Source organism: Mauremys reevesii, linkage group 3 (assembly GCF_016161935.1).
Source record: "Mauremys reevesii isolate NIE-2019 linkage group 3, ASM1616193v1, whole genome shotgun sequence".
NCBI classification, from domain to species: domain Eukaryota; kingdom Metazoa; phylum Chordata; order Testudines; family Geoemydidae; genus Mauremys; species Mauremys reevesii.
The window spans coordinates 26365104-26389056 of record NC_052625.1 but is presented as its reverse complement, the minus strand read 5'-3'; the positions used below and the strand labels follow the sequence as shown (position 1 = coordinate 26389056).

General features: G+C 43.1%; 1 protein-coding gene across 16 annotated transcripts in view; it reads right to left on the bottom strand.

Moving 5' to 3' along the window:
• Positions 1-23953, bottom strand: part of CCDC88A (coiled-coil domain containing 88A) — a 374196-nt gene that overhangs the window by 124532 nt on the left and 225711 nt on the right. For all 16 annotated transcript variants that reach the window (XM_039529475.1, XM_039529472.1, XM_039529474.1 and 13 more), the window contains 3 exons: positions 23528-23686; positions 8152-8298; positions 5989-6133 (listed from right to left, as the gene is read on the bottom strand). In XM_039529475.1, coding sequence (XP_039385409.1) covers positions 5989-6133; positions 8152-8298; positions 23528-23686 — 451 coding nt within the window. The remainder of the gene's footprint in view (positions 1-5988; positions 6134-8151; positions 8299-23527; positions 23687-23953) is intronic.

Genomic DNA, 23953 nt, shown 5'->3' with positions numbered 1-23953 from the left:
TTCCACCACCGTCGTGGTTCAGCTTCTACGGGGGAAATTATCAGGACATTATTCTGTAGTGGTTTTGCTTCTTTCAAAAAAAAAATCCAATAACACAATGGGGGCTGCCAGCGGACAAGGGAGAGGTTAACCAGCACATCACCTTGTCCCTTTTTTCTGTTTTTTAAAAGCACAGTAGAGCTAGAAAAGGAAATAGGCCAATCATCAGTGGGCCAAGTCTTCTGATGTGGAGGGGTCTTTTTGCAGTGAGACTCATGGGTCCAAGCAGTCAGTCTCCTGATTAACTCATTCTGTTCTTTTTCCTTCCCTACTTGGCTTCTTTTAATCTGTGCAGCCTGTGTCAGAACACCCAGCTATTGCAGCTCCTACCGGAGAAGCATAACGGTTTTCTCGGCATTGTCCCAGGCTTAGACCAGCCAGCGTAGGACGCCTTCTCCAGGCTCCTGCCAAAACAACTTACTTGCTTGTAGGTCCGAACGACCTCCGGGGCCACGGCACGAGCCTCTGCCTGCGCCGTGCACTCCAAAGTCTTCCCGTCCAGGGCTCGGGGTCGAGGCCGAAGTCGATGAAGGAGGCTCCCTGGCGCTTGGTGCGGTCCAGGGCCCGGTTGATGCGATGGACGAGCCAGCGGAACAGGCGCTCGTAGGTCTCCTTGTCCAGCGCCTCGATGGCGAAATCCGCCTGCTCCTTGGTCTGGGCCTTCTGCACGTAGTCGCGCCCGCGGGAGAGCTCGGTCATGTTCAGCCCCAGCAGGTGGCAGAGCTTCTGGGCGGCGGAGTTGTCCGGCATGGAGGCCTGGTCCGTGTTTCGCTCCTTGCGGAAGATGATGTTCCCGAACTGCAGCACGGCCGACACCATCCGCAGCATGCTGTGGATCTCCTCGGGGGAGAAGCCCATGATGCGCATGGACTCCATGGTCTCCTTGTCCTGCTAGCCCGGGATGGGCGGTCAGGAGGAGCCTCTCCAGCTCCCCCTCTTTGGGAAGACGTGACCGCGATGATCCAGCTGGAAGACCTTGCATTTGATTTAACTTGTTATAAATGGCCTGCAGCTGTTGACCCCGGCGCTCCATTTGCTTATAAAAGGCATTAGACTGGGTAAACTGAATAAGCGTAGTCAAATTGGGATATACCTGTGATGGCACGTGTCTCACCCGAGCCTCCTTTGTTTCCCCGCATTCGTGACAACCCCAGGTCCCGTGGACACGGCATGGCTTGGGAGGGGGTGCATACGGCAAAGCTGTTTTCATAGGCTCGGGCATATCGGGGGGTAGCGGGACCGTAGCAGGATTAGTTATATCGGGGCCGAGGGCCACATTGGAGGGTAATGGAACCGTAACAGGGGCAACATTATCCAGGTCGGAAGCCAAAGGTATCACCGTGTCCTCGCCACCGAAAAACTCCTTGGCTCCAACCGGCAACACAGAAGGCATTTCGGGCGTTGGGCGGAAAAGCTCAGAAAGGGCCGCCTGCACTCCTGCCTTGGCCGCGAGAGTTTTTACTATCTTCTTTGTCTTATTCCATACTGGACTCAGGGAAAAGGCTTCCTTATCGCCCTGAGCCACCGACTTCCAAAGCTTGGAGCCTAGCCGCTCCCACACAGTTTTATTAAAAATTGTACTCGGCTTAACAAAAAGTTCCCTTCTCTGTCCCCACCGCAGCAGGCGGGACAACGTATCAGAGGGGAGCGTTTCTCCCTGCTGTTCCGCGATGCGTCTGAAATATTTATGCACCGTTTTTTCTTCCGCTGATGCAGCGGTTCCCATGTTAGCCGCTCTGCCCTTCTCCTCCGCGACTTATAGCCGCTCTCCTCAGGGCTCAGGTGCGCCTCTCTTTTCGGACGCCCGGGGGCTTCTCCAGCACTCCCCGCCGCAGCTCCTCCGCCTGGAACAAGCCACCGACACTAGGCCACCGACACTATCATCATTCGATTCGAATCACGTCGGGGTCACCATTTGTTGCGTCGCAGTGCCTCTCAGGCGGGCATGGACAGAGCCCAACAATCAATGTGATTGGTAGCAAAGTCATTTATTTCTCTCCAGCATGCTCTTATATACAATTATGGCAGGCAATCAAGCAATTGCTAATTGGTTAATAAGATACACACAGGCACAGCTACAACTTCATAGGGTAATTATCATCCTGTACAACTTTCTGATTTATTATCCTGTTTACTGCCTACTTGGCAGATGAGAACCAGCCCAAGGCCAGTATCTCACTACAGAGTTTACAGCCTAATTAGCTCGTCCTTGAAGTCTAAACATTTCAGCTTCTCACATACCCATCTGCCAAGTTAGCAATAGATACCACAAATGTATACACTGTGAGCTCCATTTACAGAGGTGTTGTTTAAATATAACAGTGCCTCTGGATTATTTGGTGGTGGGGAGTAATAATCATGGCAATTTCCAGAAGGATTTAGTCCTGTCCAAGTAGAACGCTAATTGTGCTCCTCACATGTAAGGTGTGTAGAGCTGCCTCCTGTTGATTACTGTGAGGCTTTGGGAAGAAGCAAGGGAGGTGTATCGATTGACTGAGATGAAAAGATGTTGGGAACTTAGGTAAGAATCTTGGGTGTGGGTGTAGTGTAACTTTGTCTTTATAAAACGATGTGTATGGTGGATATGCCAGGAGGGCCGAGATTTTGCCCAACTGTCTAGCAGAGGTGATGGCGACAAGAAAGGCCGTTTTCATTGATAAATGTACATAAGAACAGGTTGCCATTGCTTCAAACAGGGGCTTAGTCAGAGAACGTAGGACTAGGCTGGGTTCCCAGGTCGGGATCAGGTCTCATATATGGGAATAGAGATTTTGAATACTCCTCAAGAAGCAATTTGTTAGCTGATGTGTAAAGATGGAGTGGCCGTCAATGGGGAAGTGAAAAGTAGTGATTGCCGCTAAGTGTACCTTAATAGAGCTATTGGCTAATCCTGACTGTTTAAGGTGTAGTATGTAGTCAAGAATAAGTGGCAATGAAGTGTGTGCTGCGTCAACCTGGTATGAGGTACATCAGCAGTGAAATCTTGTCCCCTTATGAATGTAAATGCTCTGGTCGTGTCATGTCTGCTATTCAAAAGTATGTGTTTGACCGTGTCTGAGCAGGTGATTTCCAGACCCCGGAACCATGGAAGAGTCAGGCTTTGAGGTGGAGCATCTGTGGATTGGGAAGGAGACTGCGTCCTGTGAGAGGAGCCCCTGTATTAGGTGGAGAGAGATTGGTCAGCATACCATCAACGTAGAAGGTAAGTAGATCAGATCTGTCATGGCCATGTTGGAGCTATTAGTATGACATGAACTCGGTCCTTCTGTATTTTGTGAAGTATTCAGAATAGGAGGGAAGGCATAAAGGAGTGGTGCATTACAGGTTATGAAGAACACGTCTTCCAGAGATCCGTACCCCAGTCCTGCCCTGGAACAGAATTGAGGGCAACGGGCACCGTGTTGAGTGGCAAAGAGATCTATGGTGGGATGGCCCCATCGGTTGAATATGGGCTAAGTGCTCATGTATCCAGCTCCCACTCGTGATTGTGTGAGAATGTCCTACTGAGTGCATCCATACTGGTGTTCTGGTGTCCCAGGAGGTATGTGGCTGAAATGCAGATGTTGTTCTGGATATACCAGTTCCACCATTTGATCACCTCTGAGCATAAAGGGTGGGACCTCAGTCCGCCCTGCCTGTTGATGTAATACAGTGAGATTGTTCGTCATCACTCTTATGGTATGATGTTTGAGAAGCAGGAAATGTCAGCAGGGATTGCGGACCACTCGTAGTTCTAGGAGGTTGATGTGTAAGGTGGATTTGGTGGATGACCATCTCCCCTGCCCTGTGTGTTTGTGTAGATGTGCCCTCCAACTGATTAGGGAGACATCGGTGGTTAGGATCATAGTCAATGATGGTTGTAGGAGAGGAACTCCAGTACAGACGTTGCTGGGCTGTGTCCACTGTGACTCGGGGTGCCTAGGTAGCCTTCACTGAAAATGCCAAGGTCATGGCAGGTTGCAAAAAGGAGAGCAGATTCTCCTAACACTGGTGGTTAACACTGAAGTTAGACTCACCAACCTGTCAGAAATTGTGCTCCTGATCCCCCACATTGGTTATCAAGAAGCTAAAAAGGAAATAACACAGCCCCCTTCATTGCATTCCAGTTCTCTGGTTCTCAATCAGCACATAGGTCCAGTACAGTGAGAAGTTATTTAAAAACTGTGCTCACTATACAAAATGGTCTTCTGATCCACAAAGGGCCAGCCACTTTACCAGATCAAAATTAGTTTGGATCTTACCCAAAATATCACACTGCCAGCCAATCCTTTAGTATCTAAAACTAAAGGTTTATTATAGAATAAAAGAGAGAACAAAAAGAGTTGTTAAAGGAGTCAGATACATACTTAACACTTCAAAGTCCAAATTCAGGTTCTTAGCAGTAGTGGTGAGTTTTCTGGCTTGAAAGTCCCTCTGGAGCACATCCACAGCTTGGATGGGTCATTCAGTCCTTTGTTTAATGCTTCAGTTTGTAGAGAACTGTTTGTAGAGAACCTCAGTTTCCAGAGGTTGGAAGCAGGATTGAAGACCAAACTGGGGAAGATGCAGCTGCCTTTTATATTTTTTTGCCATGTGGCTCATACTCCCTTTGTCCCAAACACAAACTTACAGCACATGGCATAGAAAAGCCTTAGAGTTCTCTGTCCACAAGCATGCCCCTACATGTCTTGCTAATTCATAAGGTGTAGCCCCTGCCATCTCTCAGTGGGTTAATTGTATAGCTGATTGCCTTTAATAGGCCATCAAGGAGGCTGGATAATGCTGATGCCAATCTGGCTGGGACTTAACTTCCTCTGCCATCAGATCTGACCCCTTCTCAATGAGTCCAATTAACAGCACTGCCAATGATATTGAAGGTAGCTTAGGGAAACCAGAGTTGGAGGATTTTGGAGCCTTCTTGGAATCCCAGCCTGGAAATTTGGGCATTTCTGAATATTTTACCTGCAGAGATTCCCACAATAGGACATTCTAGAACAGGGGTTTGTGAATTACCCTGATAGGCCGCGTGCCAAAAGTTGCCAACCCCTGTTCTAGAGCTTCAGATGATCCTTGCAGGCTCTGGGTGAGGCAGATCAGCAGACCTCACATCTGTCCAGAACCATCAACAGGTTTATGCCAACCCTCCAGTTCTGTATGGGACTAGATGATGCCTGTGCTTGACAGGCACACTTTCTTCTTTCTTAAATAAAGAAAAGTTGACTAACTACAACGTAACTAAAATAAAAATAACCCTAACAGAGCAAAAGAAAAAATGACAAGAGAAGCATCTAGGACACTTCACACACACAGAGTTCATTGCACCTTCAGAGGTTCACAAAGAACTGAAGGATGGTTTGGGCCCCTGGGTGTAGTTTGGGGGGGAGGGCATTGCCTCCCAAACTGCAAGCCTTGGACAGGCACAAAAATTGCCCTCCCATGTGCAACCCCACTGGCCTGATTGGAGCTGACCCCCCAAATACAGAAGTCAAACTATGCCCATCTTTGGGCCATTCCCCTTTACAGCCTCAGAATCCTGCACTAGATGAGGGAGATTCAAGAGGCACACAGCACAGGGGCTTTAATTTTAAAAGTGGGAACCTGCAGAGGCCATTGAAAGTGGAACTATCATCATTAACAGATGTCCATTTTAGCCAGCTGATTCCAAAGAAGATGGAAAAATGGCATATTTTTCTTCAGCATGTCACAAAAATCATTACATAAATAAGGTCTTTTAGTTATTTTCATGCCGTTTTCTAAATTAAACAAATTGGGTCACATTGTCAGCTGGTGTAAACCTGTATAGCTCTACTGAAGATGATTTTACCTTATGAGTGTAGAAATAACTATGCATGCAAATAGGCCACTTCAAGCATCATTATTTTCAAAATTATTTCGTAGTATTACTCTGATACCCTGTTTAGCTATACTATTCCAAACTTCTATTTAAACTAGCGGCAAGTATTCATTTACCTTCAGAAAGCTCAGTAGTTCTGTTCATCTGTTCAAGTTCCCACCCAAGATGTAATGATTCATCCATGCTTTGTTTCTGAGCCATTTCTAGAGTCATATTTTCCTCCATGAGTTCCTCGATTTTTTTTCTGTCCATGTCACGCTCCTTAAAAATTATTAACATGAACCTTTAAAATAGTCTGCCTCAAAATGCACAAAAATATAAAATTCAGTAGCCATTTGTGACATTGCACTCCATATGCTTTATGTAAATATGCTTGGAATGTGAATATAATGTAACTGGAATATGCTTTATGCAAAAGGTCTCTTGTAAGGTATCATTACAAAGCTTATAATCTAATAAATGTGTTCATCCTATTTGTATAAATGTATCATTCTTGTATCTGAAGCTAGAAAAACAAAGTATTACTCTGAAGTCCTATTGTAACTATGCAAAGTGTGGGCCATTAATGGTGGCTTGAAATCTTGATGGCTCCCATTAACTAGGACAATTGGTTGTAAATGGCTCTGTTTACTTATAAGCCTTCCTGTATGTGTGTGTCAGCCAGTGGGTAATGAAGTCTCATAGTACATGTGAACATGTCACATGATACAGTAATCCATCTTAAACCTGGTGCTTTTCCATTTAGAAGGAAGGGTGGGAACTAAGAGGGAGACAAAGGATTCCCACCTTGTACCAAAGATATAAAAGGGGGTGGAACAGAACAAAGGGGGCTGCCAGTCATGAGAAATTCCCTAGTTATCACCTGAGCTGGAACTAACAAGAACTGTACCAGGGGAAAGGATTGGGCCTAGATTACAAAGGAGTCTAGTCTGTGAAAGAAGCTTATTGGAACATTTCTGAGGGTGAGATTGACCTCTATTCAGCTGCTTAAATGTATTAGGCTTGGACTTGCATGTTTTATTTTCTTTTGCTTGGTAACTTACTTTGTTCTGTCTGTTATTACTTGAAACCACTTAAATCCTACTTTTTATACTTAATACAATCACTTTTGTTTATTAATTAACCCCGAGTAAGTGATTAATACCTGGGGGAGCAAACAGCTGTGCATTTCTATCAGTATTATAGAGGGCAGACAATTTATGAGTTTACCCTATATAAGCTTTATACAGAGTAAAACAGATTTATTTGGGGTTTGGATCCCATTGGGAACTGGGTGTCTTGGTGCTGGAGATAGGTGACTTGCTGAGCAGTTTTTGGTTAAAGTCTGAAGCTTTGGGGGAATGGACGAGACCTGGGTCTGTGTTGCAGCAGACTAGCATGTCTGGCTCAACAAGGCAGGGTTCTGGAGTCCCAAGCTGGCAGTGGAAAACAAGCTCAGAGGTCATTCCAGCACATCAGGTGACAGTCCCAAGAGGGTCTCTGTGACCGAACCCATCACACCATTATTTTACAAAATACTAACATGGATTCTCCGGTCTACTAAGGCCACTTCTGGACTGATTACAATGGCTTGAAAGTGCCTGGAAACAAATGATGGAAAATTTCCCCTGCACACAGGAACTCTCTGTTAGCATTAAGCTTGTGGAAATGGCTCTACTCACTCCCGTGCCAGTCCTCCACCCCCAGCTCCAAAGTAAAGGGAAGGAGGGTGTTTATTATTTTGGTAAGGCATACTAGTATTTTGGTAAGATAAATAAGATAAATCACAGATTAAAAAAACCCAAAAATAATAATAGTTATACAAACATTATTTGGGGTTTTTTTTAACTTAATATTGCATTGTCTGGATTAGAGCTAGTCAAAACACAAACTATTTTTGTGAAAACTTTGCTGGTTTTTAACTTTCCAAATGTTAACCAATTCAATTTTGGATGACTATTCAACCAGATAACAAGTAAAACCTTCTTTGAGATAAGGATGGTATCACTGGTTTTATATTCCTGCTCAACAGACTCTGTCCACTTAATTAAATACTGTGTAACTTTTAGGTAGGTTCTTCCCCTTTGGATTAGATGTCTCTTTATGCAGAACTGAAGCTACTGAAGAAAATAACATCATGTCTGTGTGTCTGAAAACTGTAAGCTACTCAGGCCCTACTTTTTTCTTCCACTGAGACTTGAAGTCCTTCCATTATTAAAACTTTCAAATGCAAATTCAAAGCACAACAGTTTTTTCTTAAAAACACAGGTATGAGTGTCATCTTCTATTTAAATACTTACCATCTCCATATCATGTAGTTTGGCTTTTAATTGCAGATTTTCCTTTTCCAGTTCGTGTAATTTATCAGAACGGGCTCGGGTCCCCTCTAGTTGATCTTCCAACATCGTCTTTGTTTCCAACAATACTTGATTGTCTTCTTTTAATTCCTTCAAGAATTAAACAGAAATAAATTTTCTCATTCATACCAAACCTATTTCAGCATATCTAAGTTTTTAAAATATCTATGTAAGAATACAAAATGGATTTTAATGATAAAAACAAACTTGTTTATACTATTTTCTAGGACTGTCGATTAATCGCAGTTAACTCGTGCAATTACCTCAAAAAAAATTAATCGCTGAACCAACAAGAGGGGATGCCATTTTAGATTTGGTTTTGGTGAGTAGTGAGGACCTCATAGAAGAAATGGTTGAAGTAATGGTTTGAGTGATCATGAGCTAATTCAGTTCAAACTAAATGGAAGGATAAACAAAAATAGATCTGTGACTAGGGTTTTTGATTTCAAAAGGACTAACTTTAAAAAATTAAGGAAATTAGTTAGGGAAGTGGATTGGATTGAAGAACTTGTGGATCTAAAGGCGGAGGAGGCCTGGATTTACCTCAAGTCAAGGTTGCAGAAACAGTCAGAAGGCTGCATCCCAAGAAAGGGGAAAAAACTCATAGGCAGGAGTTGTAGACCAAGATGGATGAGCAAGCACCTCAGAGAGGTGATTAAGAAAAAGCAGAAAGCCTACAAGGAGTGGAAGATGGGAGTGATCAGCAAGGAGAGCTACCTTATTGAGGTCAGAACATGAAGGGATAAAGCGAGAAAGCCATGTAGAGTTGGACCTTGCATAGGGAATTAAAACCAATAGTAAAAGATTCTATAGCCATATAAATAAGAAGTGAGACCGCTAAACACTGAGGATGGAGTGGAGGTTAAGGATAATTTAGGCACGGCCCAATATCTAAACAAATACTTTGCCTCAGTCTTTAATGAGGCGCTTAGGGATAATGGTAGGATGACAAATGGGAATGAGGATATGGAGGTAGATATTACCACATCCGAGGTAGAAGCTAAACTTGAACAGCTTAATGGGACTAAAGCAGGGGGGCCAGATAATCTTTATCTAAGGATATTAAAGGAATTGGCACATGAAATTGCAAGCCCATTAGCAAGAATTTTTAATGAATCTGTAAACTCAGGGGTTGTACCGTATGACTGGAGAATTGCTAACATAGTTCCTATTTTTAAGAAAGGGAAAAAACATGATCTGGGTAACCACAGGCCTGTTAGTTTGATGTCCATAGTATGCAAGGTCTTGGAAAAAAAATTGAGAAAGTAATTATGGACACTGAGGTCAATGGTAATTGGGACAAAATACAACATTGTTCTACAAAAGGTAGATCGTGCCAAACCAACCTGATCTCCTTCTTTGAGAAGGTAACAGATTTTTTAGACAAAGGAAACGCAGTGGATCTAATTTACCTCGATTCTGTAAGGCATTTGATACAGTTCCACATGGTGAATTATTAGCTAAATTGGAAAAGATGGGCATCAATATGAAAATTGAAGGGTGGATAAGGAACTGGTTAAAGGGGAGACTACAACGGGTTGTACTGAAGGGTGAACTGTCAGACTGGAAGGAGGTTACTAGTGGAATTCCTCAGGGATCAGTTTTGGGACCAATCTTATTTATTTATTTTTACTGACTTTGGCACAAAAAGCGGGAATGTGCTAATAAAGTTTGCGGATGACACAAAGCTGGGAGGTATTGCTAACACAGAGAAGGACTGGATGACTTGTAAACTGGAGTAATAGTAATAGGATGAAATTTAATAGGGAAAAGTGCAAGGTCATGCATTTAGGGATTAATAATAAGAATTTTAGTTATAAATTGGGGACGCATCAGTTGGAAGTAACAGAGGAGGAGAAGGACCTCGGAGTATTGGTTGATCACAGGATGACTATGAGCCGCCAATGTGATATGGCCGTTAAAAAAGCTAATGCAGTTTTAGGATGCATCAGGTGAGGTATTTCCAGCAAAGATAAGGAGGTGTTAGTACCGTTATATAAGGCACTGGTGAGCCCTCATCTGGAATACTGTTTGCAGTTCTGGTCTCCCATGTTTAAGAAGGATGAATTCAAACTGGAACAGGTTCAGAGATGGGCTACTAGGATGATCTGAGGAATGGAAAACCTGTCTTATGAAAGGAGACTCAAAGAGCTTGGCTTGTTTAGCCTAACCAAAAGAAGGCTGAGGGGAGATATGATTGCTCTTTATAAATATATCAGAGGGAAATACCAGGGAGGGAGAAGAATTATTTAAGCTCAGTACCAATGTGGACACAAGAACAAATGGATACAAACTGGCCATCAGGAAGTTTAGACTTGAAATTAGACGAAGGTTTCTAACCATTAGAGGAGTGAAGTTCTGGAATAGCCCTCCAAGGGGAGCAGTGGAGGCAAAAAGACATATCTGGCTTCAAGACTAAGCTTGATACATTTATGGAAGGGATGTTGGATGGGATAGCTTAATTTTGGCAATTAATTGATCTTTGACTATTAGCGGTAAATATGCGCAATGGCCTGTGATGGGACACTAGATAGGGTGGGATCTGAGTTACTACAGATACTTCTTTCCTGGGTGTCTGGCTGGTGAATCTTGCCCACATGCTCAGGGTTTAGCTGATCGCCATATTTGGGGTCAGGAAGGAATTTTCCTCCAGGGAAGATTGGCAGAGGCCCCGGTGGGGTTTCGCCTTCCTCTGCAACGTGGGGCACGGGTCACTTGCTGGAGGATTCTCTGCACCTTGAAGTCTTTCAACCACAAGTTGAGGACTTCAATAGTTCAGACATAGGTCAGGGGTTTGTTACAGGAGTGGGTGGGTGAGATTCTGTGGCCTGCATTGTGCAGAAGGTCAGACTAGAAGATCATAATGGTACCTTCTGACCTTAAAGTCTATGAGTCTATGACTTGTAGGCTCTAAAGTTGTACATTATTTTATTTTTGAATGCAGTTTTTTGGTATATAATTCTACATTTGTAAGTTCAACTTTCATGATAAAGAGTTTGCACTGTAGTACTTGTATTAGGTGAATTGAAAACATATTTATTTTTGTTTTTTACAGTGCAAATATTTGTAATAAAAAATAAAAGTGAGCATTGTATACTTTGTATTCTGTGTTGTAATTGAAATCAATATATTTGAAAATTAAGAAAACAAAAAATATTTAAATAAATGGTATTGTTTAACAGCACAATTAATCGTGATTATGTTTTCTAATCGTGTGATTAATCGCGATTAATTTTTTTAATCACTTAAGAGCCCTACTATTTTCATAAAAAATACATTTACAACTGCATGTTACACAACAAAATGTACGAGTGCTAAAAATAACATCTGAAATATTAAAATCAGACCTCCATTATTATTCAAGCAGACTGATGTCTATATGAAATTTTAAGTAACTCTACTGTAAACATTTACTATACAACCATTATTAGTTTAGGAAAAAGAAATCTTCAGTAAATGATATGGATAAATGCATTGCCAATAATCATATTTGGCCTCAATTATACCTGGATTTTGAAATTTGATCTGTAAAGGCACAATCCCAGTCAGTGTCCTGGCTGCAACAAACAGGTGTTGTAGGGTTGTTGTTTTTTTAATCAATGTTGGCTTCCCTTGCACAGAGGAACAATACTAGTTTTGCACTACTTGGAGGACCCCTGTTGCCAGTGTGGCGGAGGCTGGATTTTCCTCGTAGAACCTTGGAAATTAAGCCACTCTAGCCTAAGCAATAATTGTTCCTGTTAACTGAGTTGCACGTTCAAAATACCACCAATATTTCAAAATATTAGGCAAAAAGTACTTCAACTGCAAACCACCTCTTTGCTCAATAAAACACCTCTCCCTCTTCTTTGTGCCCCCATTTAATAAATTATTTTAATATCAAATAGATCCCTCAAGTATTTGAGTTGAAGGAATTAGAGATCAAAGCATTAAAGAGTCCTTTCTAATAAAGCACAATTACTTGTATACGCAAATATATCCATTTTGCCTAGACCCATAATTACATGTCTAATACCGCTGAAAATGCAATAGCATGCTTATGAGGTCCCAACAGCTTCAACTGATGCATATGTACTAGCAGTTTTCATATCCTTTAATGGCATCTGACAAAAATATTAAGGAATGTACAAGAACTCAGTTTTACTCATGCAAACCAAGAATATCTCTTTCAAGTGTCAGCACAAACCAGCTGCTTTCTATTAAACTGATCATTGAACAAAAAAATCTTGACTCTTCATATTCCTTACTTCACAAATGTTAAAAAAAATGGAATATTATTTTAGGTGCATAAATGACTAGTTTATTAACTACTGTCTCTATTCGGGCATACATGGACACTTGGAATGGTTTCAGAGTTTGCAGCCTATAAATAAAAGTTATAAAAAGAGAAACAAAAAGGTGGTGGGGGCGAAGGGGGAGCGGCGGCGTTTGTTTGAAACCAGCATTTTAGGAACATGAAAATTCCATCTGTTTAGCTACTTGGCCACTTCGTTATTTTCAGTTCTGCCTTCATCAAGTCTTTCATCATAAGGTTCTTAAAATCATTTATATACTATGGCCCACATATGAGAGTCCTCTGCTTTACAGGCACCCCATGGAAAATGTACTATGTGCTCTAGCATCTGACTTTCAAATGCTCACCTTGAGATTAATTTTCTTCAAAATTTTGTTTCATTGTTATCTGCATGATTTAAACTCTATGCTCTCATTTTTTGTGGAAATTTTTAGTTTCTATGCTTTTTGTGTAATTTGAACATATTTGGGGGAAAATACCTTCTTGCTAATTTAAAATATTTTCTGCAATCTAATGTTAAATTTTATTTTGCCCTTAATTTATGTGCTTCTGCAACACTTATTTCTATGGCTCTCCAAATCAGTTTCTCTATATTTTAAATGCTTTCATTTTTTTCTAGAGAGACAAGGAGGGTGAGGTAATATCTTTTATTGGACCAACTTCTGTTAGTGAGGGAGACAAGCTTTTGAGCTTACATAGTGCTCTTCTTCAAGTCTGGGAAAATAAGGGCAGGTCTACACGCTGCTGTTGCACATCTGGTGAAGACACTCAAGCTTCTGGGAGAGAGCTCGCCCATTGGCTTAACAACTTCACCTCCATGAGAGGCAGTAGCTATGTTGGCAGGAGAGGCTCTCCTAGGGACATATTGCTGTCTACACAGGGGATTAATGTCAGTATAAATACATAGCTCAGGGTTGTAGATTTTTCACACTACTGAGTATGTAGCTATATCAAAGTACACATGTAGTGTAGAACAAGCCTAACTTAAAGTATCACTACTAAACACGGGTTGAACAGAATGTTTAACATAAGTAGTTAACACATATTTCAAGGACCATTCAAAGGTAAGTGGCCCGTTAACACCCCTTCAGTCATAAAGAAAGGAAGGGAAGGGGGAGAAAAAAAAAGTTAGAGGGCTTGTTAGTGGGTTATATATTGTTGTAATAAGCCATAAATCCAATGTCTCTACTCAGTCCATTATTTTTAGTGTCTAGCAAAGTTATGAATTTAAGCTCCCAGGATCGTCATTTGAAAGTGTTGTGCAGGTTTCCTTTCAGGATGAGGTCTGAGAGGTCAGATATAGAGTGATCTCTCTGGGAAAAGTGTTCACCCACAGGTGATAGGGTGTTTTTGTGTTTGATCATTTTCTTGTGTGAGTTCTTTCAAGAGCCTAGTGATTGTCTAGTTTCACCCACATAATTGTTATAGGGGCATATAGTGCACTGGATGGAGTACACCACATATTGTGATAGGCATGTGTAGGACCCATGGATCTTGAAAGGTGTGTTGTTGGCGGTTATGATCATTGTAGCAGTGGAGATATGTCTGCAGGTTTTGCATCTGTTGTTTTGGCAGGGTATGGTGCTGCTGCTTTGAGTTGGTGTGTCCTGGTCTATGGGGAGCCTGCTTCTGATGATGAACTTGGAGAAGTTGGGTGGTTGTTTGAAGGCCAGAAGGGAGGGTTCAGCAAAGATTTCTTTCAGAATGGGGTGCCCATTGAGTATGGGTTGTAGTTTTTGAATGATACCCTATATGGGTTTCAGTGTAGGGTGGTAGGTGACAACTACGGATGTGCAGTCGGAGGGGGCGTTATTTCTGTATTGAAGTAGGTTCTCTCAAGGTATTTGGGCAGCCCATTCCATGATGCCATCTACTTCTCTGGTGGAGTGACCTTGTTTGGTGAAAGCAAGCCTGGGAGCTTAAATTCACAACTTTGCTAGACATTAAAAATCAAAGACTGAATAGAGACACAGCATTATGGCTTATTACAACAATCTGTAACCCACTAACGACCCTCCCCAACTGATTTTTTCTCCACTCCTCCCTTCCTTTCTTCCCTATAACTGGAGGGGTGTTAACAGGCCACTTCACTTTGAATGGTTATTTGAAATGTGTGTTTGCTATTTATGTCAAACAATCTGTTCAAATCTTGTATTTATCAGTGACACTTTGCTCACGCCTCCAGTTAAAATACTGTATTGGCGCTGCATTCGTAGTGCTTTAATGAAGACCCTCTATGCCGACAGAAGAGAGTTCTCCCATTAGCATAGTTCATCCACTTCCTTGACAGGCAATAGCTACGTTGTTAAGAGAAGCTCCCTCACTGACACAGCACTGTATACACCGGGGCGGGGGAGAGGTGGCTAGGTCGATATAACTATGTTGCTCAGGGGTGTGAAAAATCCACACCTCTGAATTACATAGCTATACCAATATAGGTCTGTAGTGTAGTCCAGACCTTTGAGTTAGTTTCCCAGACCTGAAGAAGAGTTCTTCGTAAGCTCAAAAGCTTGTCTCTCTCACCAATAGAAGTTGGTTCAATAAAAGATATTAACTCACCCACCTTTTCTCCATAATATGCTGGGATCAACATGACTACAACAATACTTCACTGTTCTCTTACATTTTAACCTAACTATATTTCACTTTGGTACACTCTATAATTCATACACACAAAATCAAAAGTCTATTCCAACTTTTCAGCAAAGATTTAATAGCAGAGTACAACAGTGACGTCTCGTATTACTAAGATTTCTCTACATTTACAAATTATATTACAGAAGATTTGCAAATATACTATAAAGCATTATAAAGGATTAAAACTAATTTATACTTTTCAATTAAATGAATAAATGCATTTCTTTCCCCAAGGATTTCAAGTTTCACATCAACACCACATCAAATCCTTCTACCTCCTTATCCACACCTCTTTGTTTCATGTTCAACCATGTGTGGCAAGGCACCTTCTCGGTCTCACCAGCCTCAGCTGCTTTTAGCCTTGGTGAGACAGGCTTGGGTAAAACAGTCCTCCCTCTTGGTTGCAGAGGGGAAGTCCGTTCCTTCTCTTCACCAGTCTTTTGTGCTTGTTTTTCTCCCTTATGGGAAGGAATGCAGCCTCCCCTCCTGGTGAGGCTCGCTGTCTCACAGCTCCTAACCTACTGGCAGCATGTCTTCTTCTCTCTCTCTCTTCCTCTTCTCCCAACAGGGGAGGGTTTAAAAAGGTCTCAGGCAGTCCTTAGTTGGAATCAGATGATCCTAATTAACCTCAGGTAACTCCATGTCAGCTGATCCTAATTGAGTCTCTGGTAACCCCTTCTCAGCTGAACCTGATTGACCTGTAGTTATCCTTCCTCAGTTGATAGGGAGGAGGGCCTTTTAACCTTCTGGGACTGTTTTCTACCTCCACCCCCCTGCCCCCTCAGCTGTCTGTCCTGAGTTTATCACATATCCCCTGCCCAACACTACAGGGTTGGGCTACTTGGATCGGCAAACAATGCACCCTCAACAGGCCATCCGCATTGCCATGCTTGATTCCGGACCTATGTTGTAATCTGAAGTGGAAGGGCTGTAGCGACAGGAACCACCTTGTTACTCTTGCATTTCTTTCTTTGTTTTGCTGCATCCACTTCAGAGGGGCATGGTCCGTGATGAGGGTAAACCTCCATCCGAGTAGCTAGTAGCGAAGGCTTTCTACAGCACACTTTACCACTAAGCATTCCTTCTCTACTACGGCATATTTATGTTCCCTGGGCAGGAGTTTCCTACTGAGGAACGGGACTGGGTGGTGTTCTTCTCCGACCATTTGTGAAAGAACTGCTCCCAACCCAACCTCAGAGGCATCAGTTTGCAAGATAAACTCTTTCTCCCAGTCTGGAGCTACCAGCACTGGGTTGGTGCAGAGGGTGGTCTGCAGATCTGCAAAAGCCTCCTCAGCCGCACTGGTCTATCTTACTGTCTGGGCCATGGGCTTTTGTTAGGTCTGTTAATGGGCATGGTCTGGTGGAAAAGTGGGGGATGAACCGCCTGTAGTATCCAACTAGTCCCGGGAATGCTCTGACCTGTTTCTTCTGGACTGGTTGGGGTCAATTCTGTATTGCCTCTAACTTGTTGAGTTGGGGCTTCACCATGCCCCTCCCCACTATATACCTGAGGTATCTGGCATTTGCTAGCCCAATTGCGCATTTGGAGGGATCTGCAGTCAGCCCTGCCTTCCTCAGGGTGTCCAGGACTGCTTCCACCTTCTCCAAGTGCATCTCCCAGTCTGGGCTATGTATAATGACGTCGTCGAGACAGGCGGCCGCATACTTGCCATGTGGATGCAACAGTTTGTCCATGAGTCACTGGAAAGTTGCGGGAGCCCCATGTAAACCAAAAGGGAGGACAGTGTACTGATACAGTCTCTCTGGTGTTGAAAAGGCCATCTTCTCTGTCAGTATTGGCCAGGGGGATTTGCCCATAACCCTTGGTCAGGTCAAGGATGGACAAAAATCGTATTTTTCCTAATCAGCCAATAAGCTCATCTATCCAGGGTATAGGATAGACATCAAATTGGGACACTTCATTCAATTTCCAGGAGTTGTTGCAGAACCTCATACTTCCATCAGGCTTAGGAATTGGGACAATTGGACTTGACCATTGGCCATGAGACTCTTCAATGACTCCTACCTTCAGCATTTTTCTGACTTCTGTCTTGATCTCTTCTCTTTTTGCCTCCGGGATCCGGTATGGCTTGACATTCACCTTCCCTCCAGGTTCTGTGAGGATGTGATGATGAACCTCAGTAGTCCTGCCTTTTTCTGAGAATACGTCCTGGTTGCATTTGATCATGTTGATCACTTCAGTTCGTTGGTCAGGGGTCTATTCTGGGGATATTCCCACTTGGCTGGGCTGGATGCTTTCAGGGGGTGGCGACTCTAGAGTGACCACATGAGCTTCTCTGTCTTGCCAAGGTTTCAACAGGTTTATATGATAGATCTGTTCCACCTTCTGGTGACCAGGCTGTCAGACCTTATAGTCGACCTCTCCAATGGGTTCTATTATCTCGTGTGGCCCCTGCCACCTGGCCAGGAGCTTGCTCTCCGTTGTGGGTACAAGCACCATTACCCAATCTCCCACCTGGAATTTTCAGATCGTCGCTTGGCGATTGTAGTATGTCTGTTGGGCCCCTTGCGCCCTCTCCATGTGTTCACGCACTATGGGTGGACTTGGGCTATCCCTTTCACCTACAACACAAGCTCGATGATGTTTCTCCCTGGGTTCGGCTTTTCTTCCTAACCCTCTTTGGCAATGTCCAGTATGCCATGGGGGTGGCGATCATAGAACAGCTCGAATGGGGAAAACCCAGGTGAAGTCTGAGGAACCTCCCTTATAGCAAACATTAGGTACGGCAGCAGGGCATCCCAGTTCTTCCTGTCCCAGCTCACCATCTTTCGTATCATAGAATAATAGAATCTCAGGGTTGGAAGGAACCTCAGGAGGTCATCTAGTCCAACCCCCTGCTCAAAGCAGGACCAATTCCCAACTAAATCATCCCAGCCAGGGCTTTGTCAAGCCTGACCTTAAAAACCTCTAAGGAAGGAGATTCCACCACCTCCCTAGGTAACCCATTCCAGTGCTTCACCACTCTCCGAGTGAAAAAGTTTTTCCTAATATCCAATCTAAACCTCCCCCACTGCAACTTGAGACCATTACGCCTTGTTCTGTCATCAGGTACCACTGAGAACAGTCTAGATCCATCCTCTTTGGAACCCCCTTTCAGGTAGTTGAAAGCAGCTATCAAATCCCCCCTCATTCTTCTCTTCTGCAGACTAAACAATCCCAGTTCCCTCAGCCTCTCCTCATAAGTCATGTGCTCCAGCCCCCTAATCATTTTTGTTGCCCTCCGCTGGACTCTTTCCAATTTTTCCACATCCTTCTTGTAGTGTGGGGCCCAAAACTGGATACAGTACTCCAGATGAGGCCTCGCCAATGTCAAATAGAGGGGAATGATCACATCCCTCGATCTGCTGGCAATGCCCCTACTTATACAGCCCAAAATGCCATTAGCCTTCTTGGCAACAAGGGCACACTGTTGACTCATATCCAGCTTCTTGTCCACTGTAACCCCTAGGTCCTTTTCTGCAGAACTGCTTCCTAGCCATTCGGTCCCTAGTCTGTAACAGTGAATGGGATTCTTCTGTCCTAAGTGCAGGACTCTGCACTTGTCCTTGTTGAACCTCATCAGGTTTCTTTTGGCCCAGTCCTCTTATTTGTCTAATTTGTCATGTTCTTTAAAGTTCTATTAAAACATTTGACGAGGCCATTGGTCTGCGGATGATAAGCTAATTTATGGTCCGTACGTGGAGCACTGCACATAAATCCTTCATTAATTTAGACACAAAGGGATCGGTCAGGATCTCTTTGGGTATCCCCACTCTAGAAAAAATTTGGTTCAATTCCTTAGCTATGGTCTTGGACACAGTGTTCGTAGGGGAACGTCCTCGGAGTATCGGGTGGTATAATCTAGCACAACCAGCATGTGCTGATGGCCTCGGGCTGATTTCTCCAGTGGCCCTACTAGGTCCATAGATATTTGCTCAAATGGGACTTCAATTATTGGCAGAAGTACCAAAGGGGCCCTTAAGTGTGGTTGGGGGCCATGTAATTGGCATTCCGGACAGGAGGCACAATATCGTCGGACCGCATAAATTCTAGGCCAAAAAAAACCTCTGCGGAATTCAGTCGAGGGTTTTATTTACCCCTAGATGCCCCCCAAACAGATGGCTGTGGGTTAGATCCATCATGCCCCTCTGATGCTTCTATGGTACTAAGAGCTGTTCCATGACTTGCTCTTGGACCCGGACTACTCTGTATAGCAGATCCCTCTTTATCATATAATATGGCCCTTGGCTCTCCCTTCCACAGGGACCCCATTCACCTCAACTACTTCTTTGTGACTATTGTTATATATCGGATCATTGGCCTAATCCTGCCCAAAATTCTCCAGTGAAGGTCCAATTTGCCCAAACTCAGGAGGTTCTAGTTCCATCTCCCTCTCAAGGGAGGTCCCTGGGGAACTGGGTCCAGCTGCTGGTTCGTCGACCCCCTGCATAGTCCCCTTGTCAGTTGGGCCAACTCTTTCCCCTACAAGTATAGGCTTCTGTTTCTGGGCCAAGATTCTCGTTCCCCTCCTCTTATCTGCCCTCCTTTCTCACCGAGTCTTCCTGAGCTTCCCAGGGAAGAACAAATCCTGGGCAAATTCCTGGAAGACCGGGGGGGGAATATCGGGGTCATCCCATTACTCTTGGGGTTATTACCTTCTTCTGACTCCTCTCTGGGAAGTAGGCCGCCAAACCCTGGGAAGTCTCATCCTATAAGGACTGGATAGGAGAGTTTCGGGACCACCCCCACCGTCACCTTAGTGGGGTTTCCCAGGACTTCTATTTCTACCGGGATGGTTGGGTAGTGATTGACATCCCCATGTACACAGGATATTTCTGTGCACTTGGCCTGCAATAGTTGGTCTTGCCCAATCAACATTCCCAAGACCAGCATAACCGCACTTCCTGAGTCCACTAACGCAATGGTCTCTATGCCACTTATTTTAACTGGTCTAGTATATCTATGAGGGGCCATCGCAACCCCTACTAGATTTATTAGGTCACATGGTCCTTCTAGATCTCCCAGGTCGCATTGCATGGGTTCTTCTAGGTTAGGACATTGGGCAGCTATATGCCCTATTTCCCCACATGCATAACATCGGTACCCTGCTCAGGGCAGCCCCCTATTTGTTGGGCTGTTAGGCCTTACCCCTCTGAGTCTTTCTCCCCCAGTCCCCAAGTCCCTCCGTGATCTCCGGCCACTCTTCAGCCTCCTTCCTCCCCTCTGTAGTTCTGCCCAGGGCAACAACAGCTCAGGCCCTCGACACAGAGACTTGCCTCCTATTCTGGCGCCTTCCTTCCCCAGTGGGCCAAGAAAGTTCATGGGCTGCTAGATGTGTCTCTATGAGGGCAACTAGCTCATCACAGGAGGAGGGATCCTTTTGACTGACCCATCCTCATATGCCCGGTGGCAGCCCTCTCATGTACCTGTCCAAAACTATGATCTCCACAATTTTCTCTGGGCTGTGGGTCTCAGGGCGCAACCAATTCCTGGCTAGGTGGATCAGGTCAAACAGCTGGGACCTTGGTGCTTTGCTGCCCCGGTATTTCCACTCGTGGAACCGCTGTGCCCTGATAGCTGTCATCACATCAGACCTCACCAGGATCTCTGCTCAGAAATCCCACTCCTGACACCACATGTGGCAAGGCACCTTCTCGGTCTCACCAGCCTCCGCTGCTTTTAGCCTTGGTAAGACAGGCTTGGGTAAAACAGTCCCCCTTGGTTGCAAGGGGAAGTCTGTTCCGTTCCTTCAATCCACCAGTCTTTTGTGCTTGTTTTTCTTCCTTATGGGAGGGAATGCAGCCTCCCCTCCTGGTGACGCTCGCTGTCTCGCAGCTCCTAACCTACTGGCAGTATGACTTCTTCTCTCTCTCCTCCTCTTCTCCCAACAGGGGAGGATTTAAAAAGGTCTCAGGCAGTCCTTAGTTGGAATCAGCTAATCCTAATTGACCTCAGGTAACTCCCTGTCAGCTAATCCTAATTGATTCTCTGGTAACCCCTTCTCAGCTGCACCTGATTGACCTGTAGTTACCCCATCTCAGTTGATAGGGAGGAGGGCCTTTTAACCTTCTGGGACTGTTTTCTACCCCCTCCCCCACTTGCAGCTGCCGGTCCTGAGTTTATCACACATGGATCAGACTTTTCTCCTGTGAGCAGGTCAAAATACTGAACCTTGTGCTTACCAAAGACCATTCTACCAATGTGGAATCTGAATGCCTTCCAGAGCTACAAATAAACAATGTGACTATCACGTGCAATGCTGAGTTCTTCTCCACTCTGCTCTCCTCAGGAGGAAAGATTGCCTGTACATAGTATGTTTTAAAAAAATATTATTTTTTGCTGTGCACAATCCCACTGTGCCTGAGGAATGGAGTTATTCAGGGCAGCTGAGGTCACAGAGAGCAAGGTGGTTCTTTACATGTTCCAGGCCTTGCATATTTAATATCTTGAAACCAAGGTGAGAGACCTTAAACTTGATGTGGTCTTCTGCAGGTAGTGAAATATGGGATGATATGCTCTCAGTAACTGGTATTGCTGAGGAAGCTAGCTGCTGTGTTCTGCACAAATGCTGCTTTTTCCCAGGCTAATGCTTTTATATCCAGATAAACAGTGTTGCTGTAATCAAAAGGTGAAGTGAAAAAGGCATGTACTAACAAGGTGAAATCATCATCTACAAATATTAAGTCTCCTAGCCAGCTGAAAACAGTAGAACACAGGAATTGCCATACCTTATCAGAACAGTTTTGTCCTGTTTTTGACAGTAGCCAGCCAGATGCTTCAGAAGAAAAAGCAACAATTCCCCATAGAAATCTTTTATACATTAATCTGCTTATTGGGACTTTTTTTCTACCCTCATCAATTCATGCTTTTAAATATGGTTTTAAATACGGTTTTTATATTCTTAAAAAATGTTTTATCCTATCTAATGTAACTGTGAATGTTCCAGTCTATATGAATGTCTAGTCCTTTTCTGAATCCTTCTAAGGTCTTGGTTTCAATGATATCTGACTATGTGTTCCATAGCTTAATTATGAACTGCATACAAATGTATTTTCTTTCATCAGTTTCAAATTTGTTGCCTTGCAATTTCATTGATTCCCTCATTTCTCTATGAAAGGAAAGAGTAAAGAGTAGTATCAGACTGACTTTCTCTATATCATACATTATTTTACATATTTCTGTCATGTGACTTTTTATTTGACCCCTTCCTAAACTAAGTATTCCTATTTTTTTCAATTTCTCTTTATATGGAAGTATTTTCATGTTTCTAATAATCTTTATCATTTATCTGTAAAACCCCTTCTATTTTCTGTTATATCATTTTTCAAGTTGAGTGACTAGACTTAACACAGTTTTCAAAGTAAGGATGTCCCATCAGGTTATATAATGCCATTAGGAAAGTTACAGTATTTTATATTGTACGTTATACAGAATAACACTGTTTGTTTTTTGACTGTTGCTTCATAATGAAGATAGGACATTAGTGAAATATCAAAATGACACCTAAATCTTTTTCCAGAGTTAGTTTTCAACTTAGCAACATAGTTCAAATTATTCCTTCCAATAAATATTACTTTGCATTTATTTAATGTGATCTGCTAATTTGTCTAGTTTTGTTAGGTTGCTTTCAAGTTCCTAACAGACTTTTCTGATTTTGACTACCCTTAATAATTTTGCATCCTGTGCAAATTTTGTGACATCCCCATTCACCTGCCGTTTCCAGACAAAGGTTCTGGCCTTAGTAAAGGTAATTGGGCATCCCACTGTTTGCCATGTACAAATTGGTAATTTATTCTTAGTGTGGTTTCTTTTTTGTCTCTTACCAATTTCTAATCCATGATAGAATTTGAAATGTCTCTTCAATTCTATCTCTGTGTCTTTCCCCATGTTTTATGCATGAAATACCCTCCTAATCCTGGTTCCCCAGGCCAACTTCTTTTCCTCATTCATATCATTCCTGAAAACTTCCTTCCCTCATGATGCCCAGAAGAAGTGAATGAAAAATTTAACTTAAAATAAATTTCAAGCTAACTCCCTCCTCCGTGTTTCCCATGTCTTCTTTATGTCTGCTTGTAGACCCTCATCCCGCAAGTGGGTCTGCATAGATGGACCCAGGCACTAACAGAGAGTCTTGCTGACTTCAAATGAAACTCCATGTGGGTGGATGTTTGAATACTCATCTTGAAAAAGACAATTTATCAGACAAGATAGAATAATATATTGCAGTGCAAGAATCAAACTGCTTTCAAGTCTTCATTTTTTTCATGTTGCCAAAATAAAAAAAAGGAGAGAAAGCAATATCAACGGGCAACAGGTTTTTTGTTTGTTTGTTTTTTTACTAAAAAACAACAAATTGTATGTGATTAAGAATTATTTTAAATATACCTCAACTCTAGCCTTGTAGAATACAATATCATGCAGCCTCTCTTTGTATCGGCTGACTTCACTTTCAAGCTTGTCAACTCGGATTGCCTTCTCACGGAGTACGTCTAACTCATCACGGTACACTCTGGCAGAGCGAGCATCCGAAAGCAAATTCATATTCTAGAAAATAAAAAATTAAGTTCTGTGAGATGATGTATCATATATTACCTATTGTTGTTCTCTTTTTCTATTTTTTCACAAACCTAGATGGATTGCTTAGGTAGAATATATAGACATAATATATTTACACAAATTAAATGTCCAGATTTTGTTTCCTATCTAACACTAAAGCTCTTGAAAGGGAGTTCAGTGAGTTTCAACACATTGTTCTTTCAAGCAGAACAAAGAAAAAATACTTCAGTGTGATTAAATTCCTACCCAAAAGAT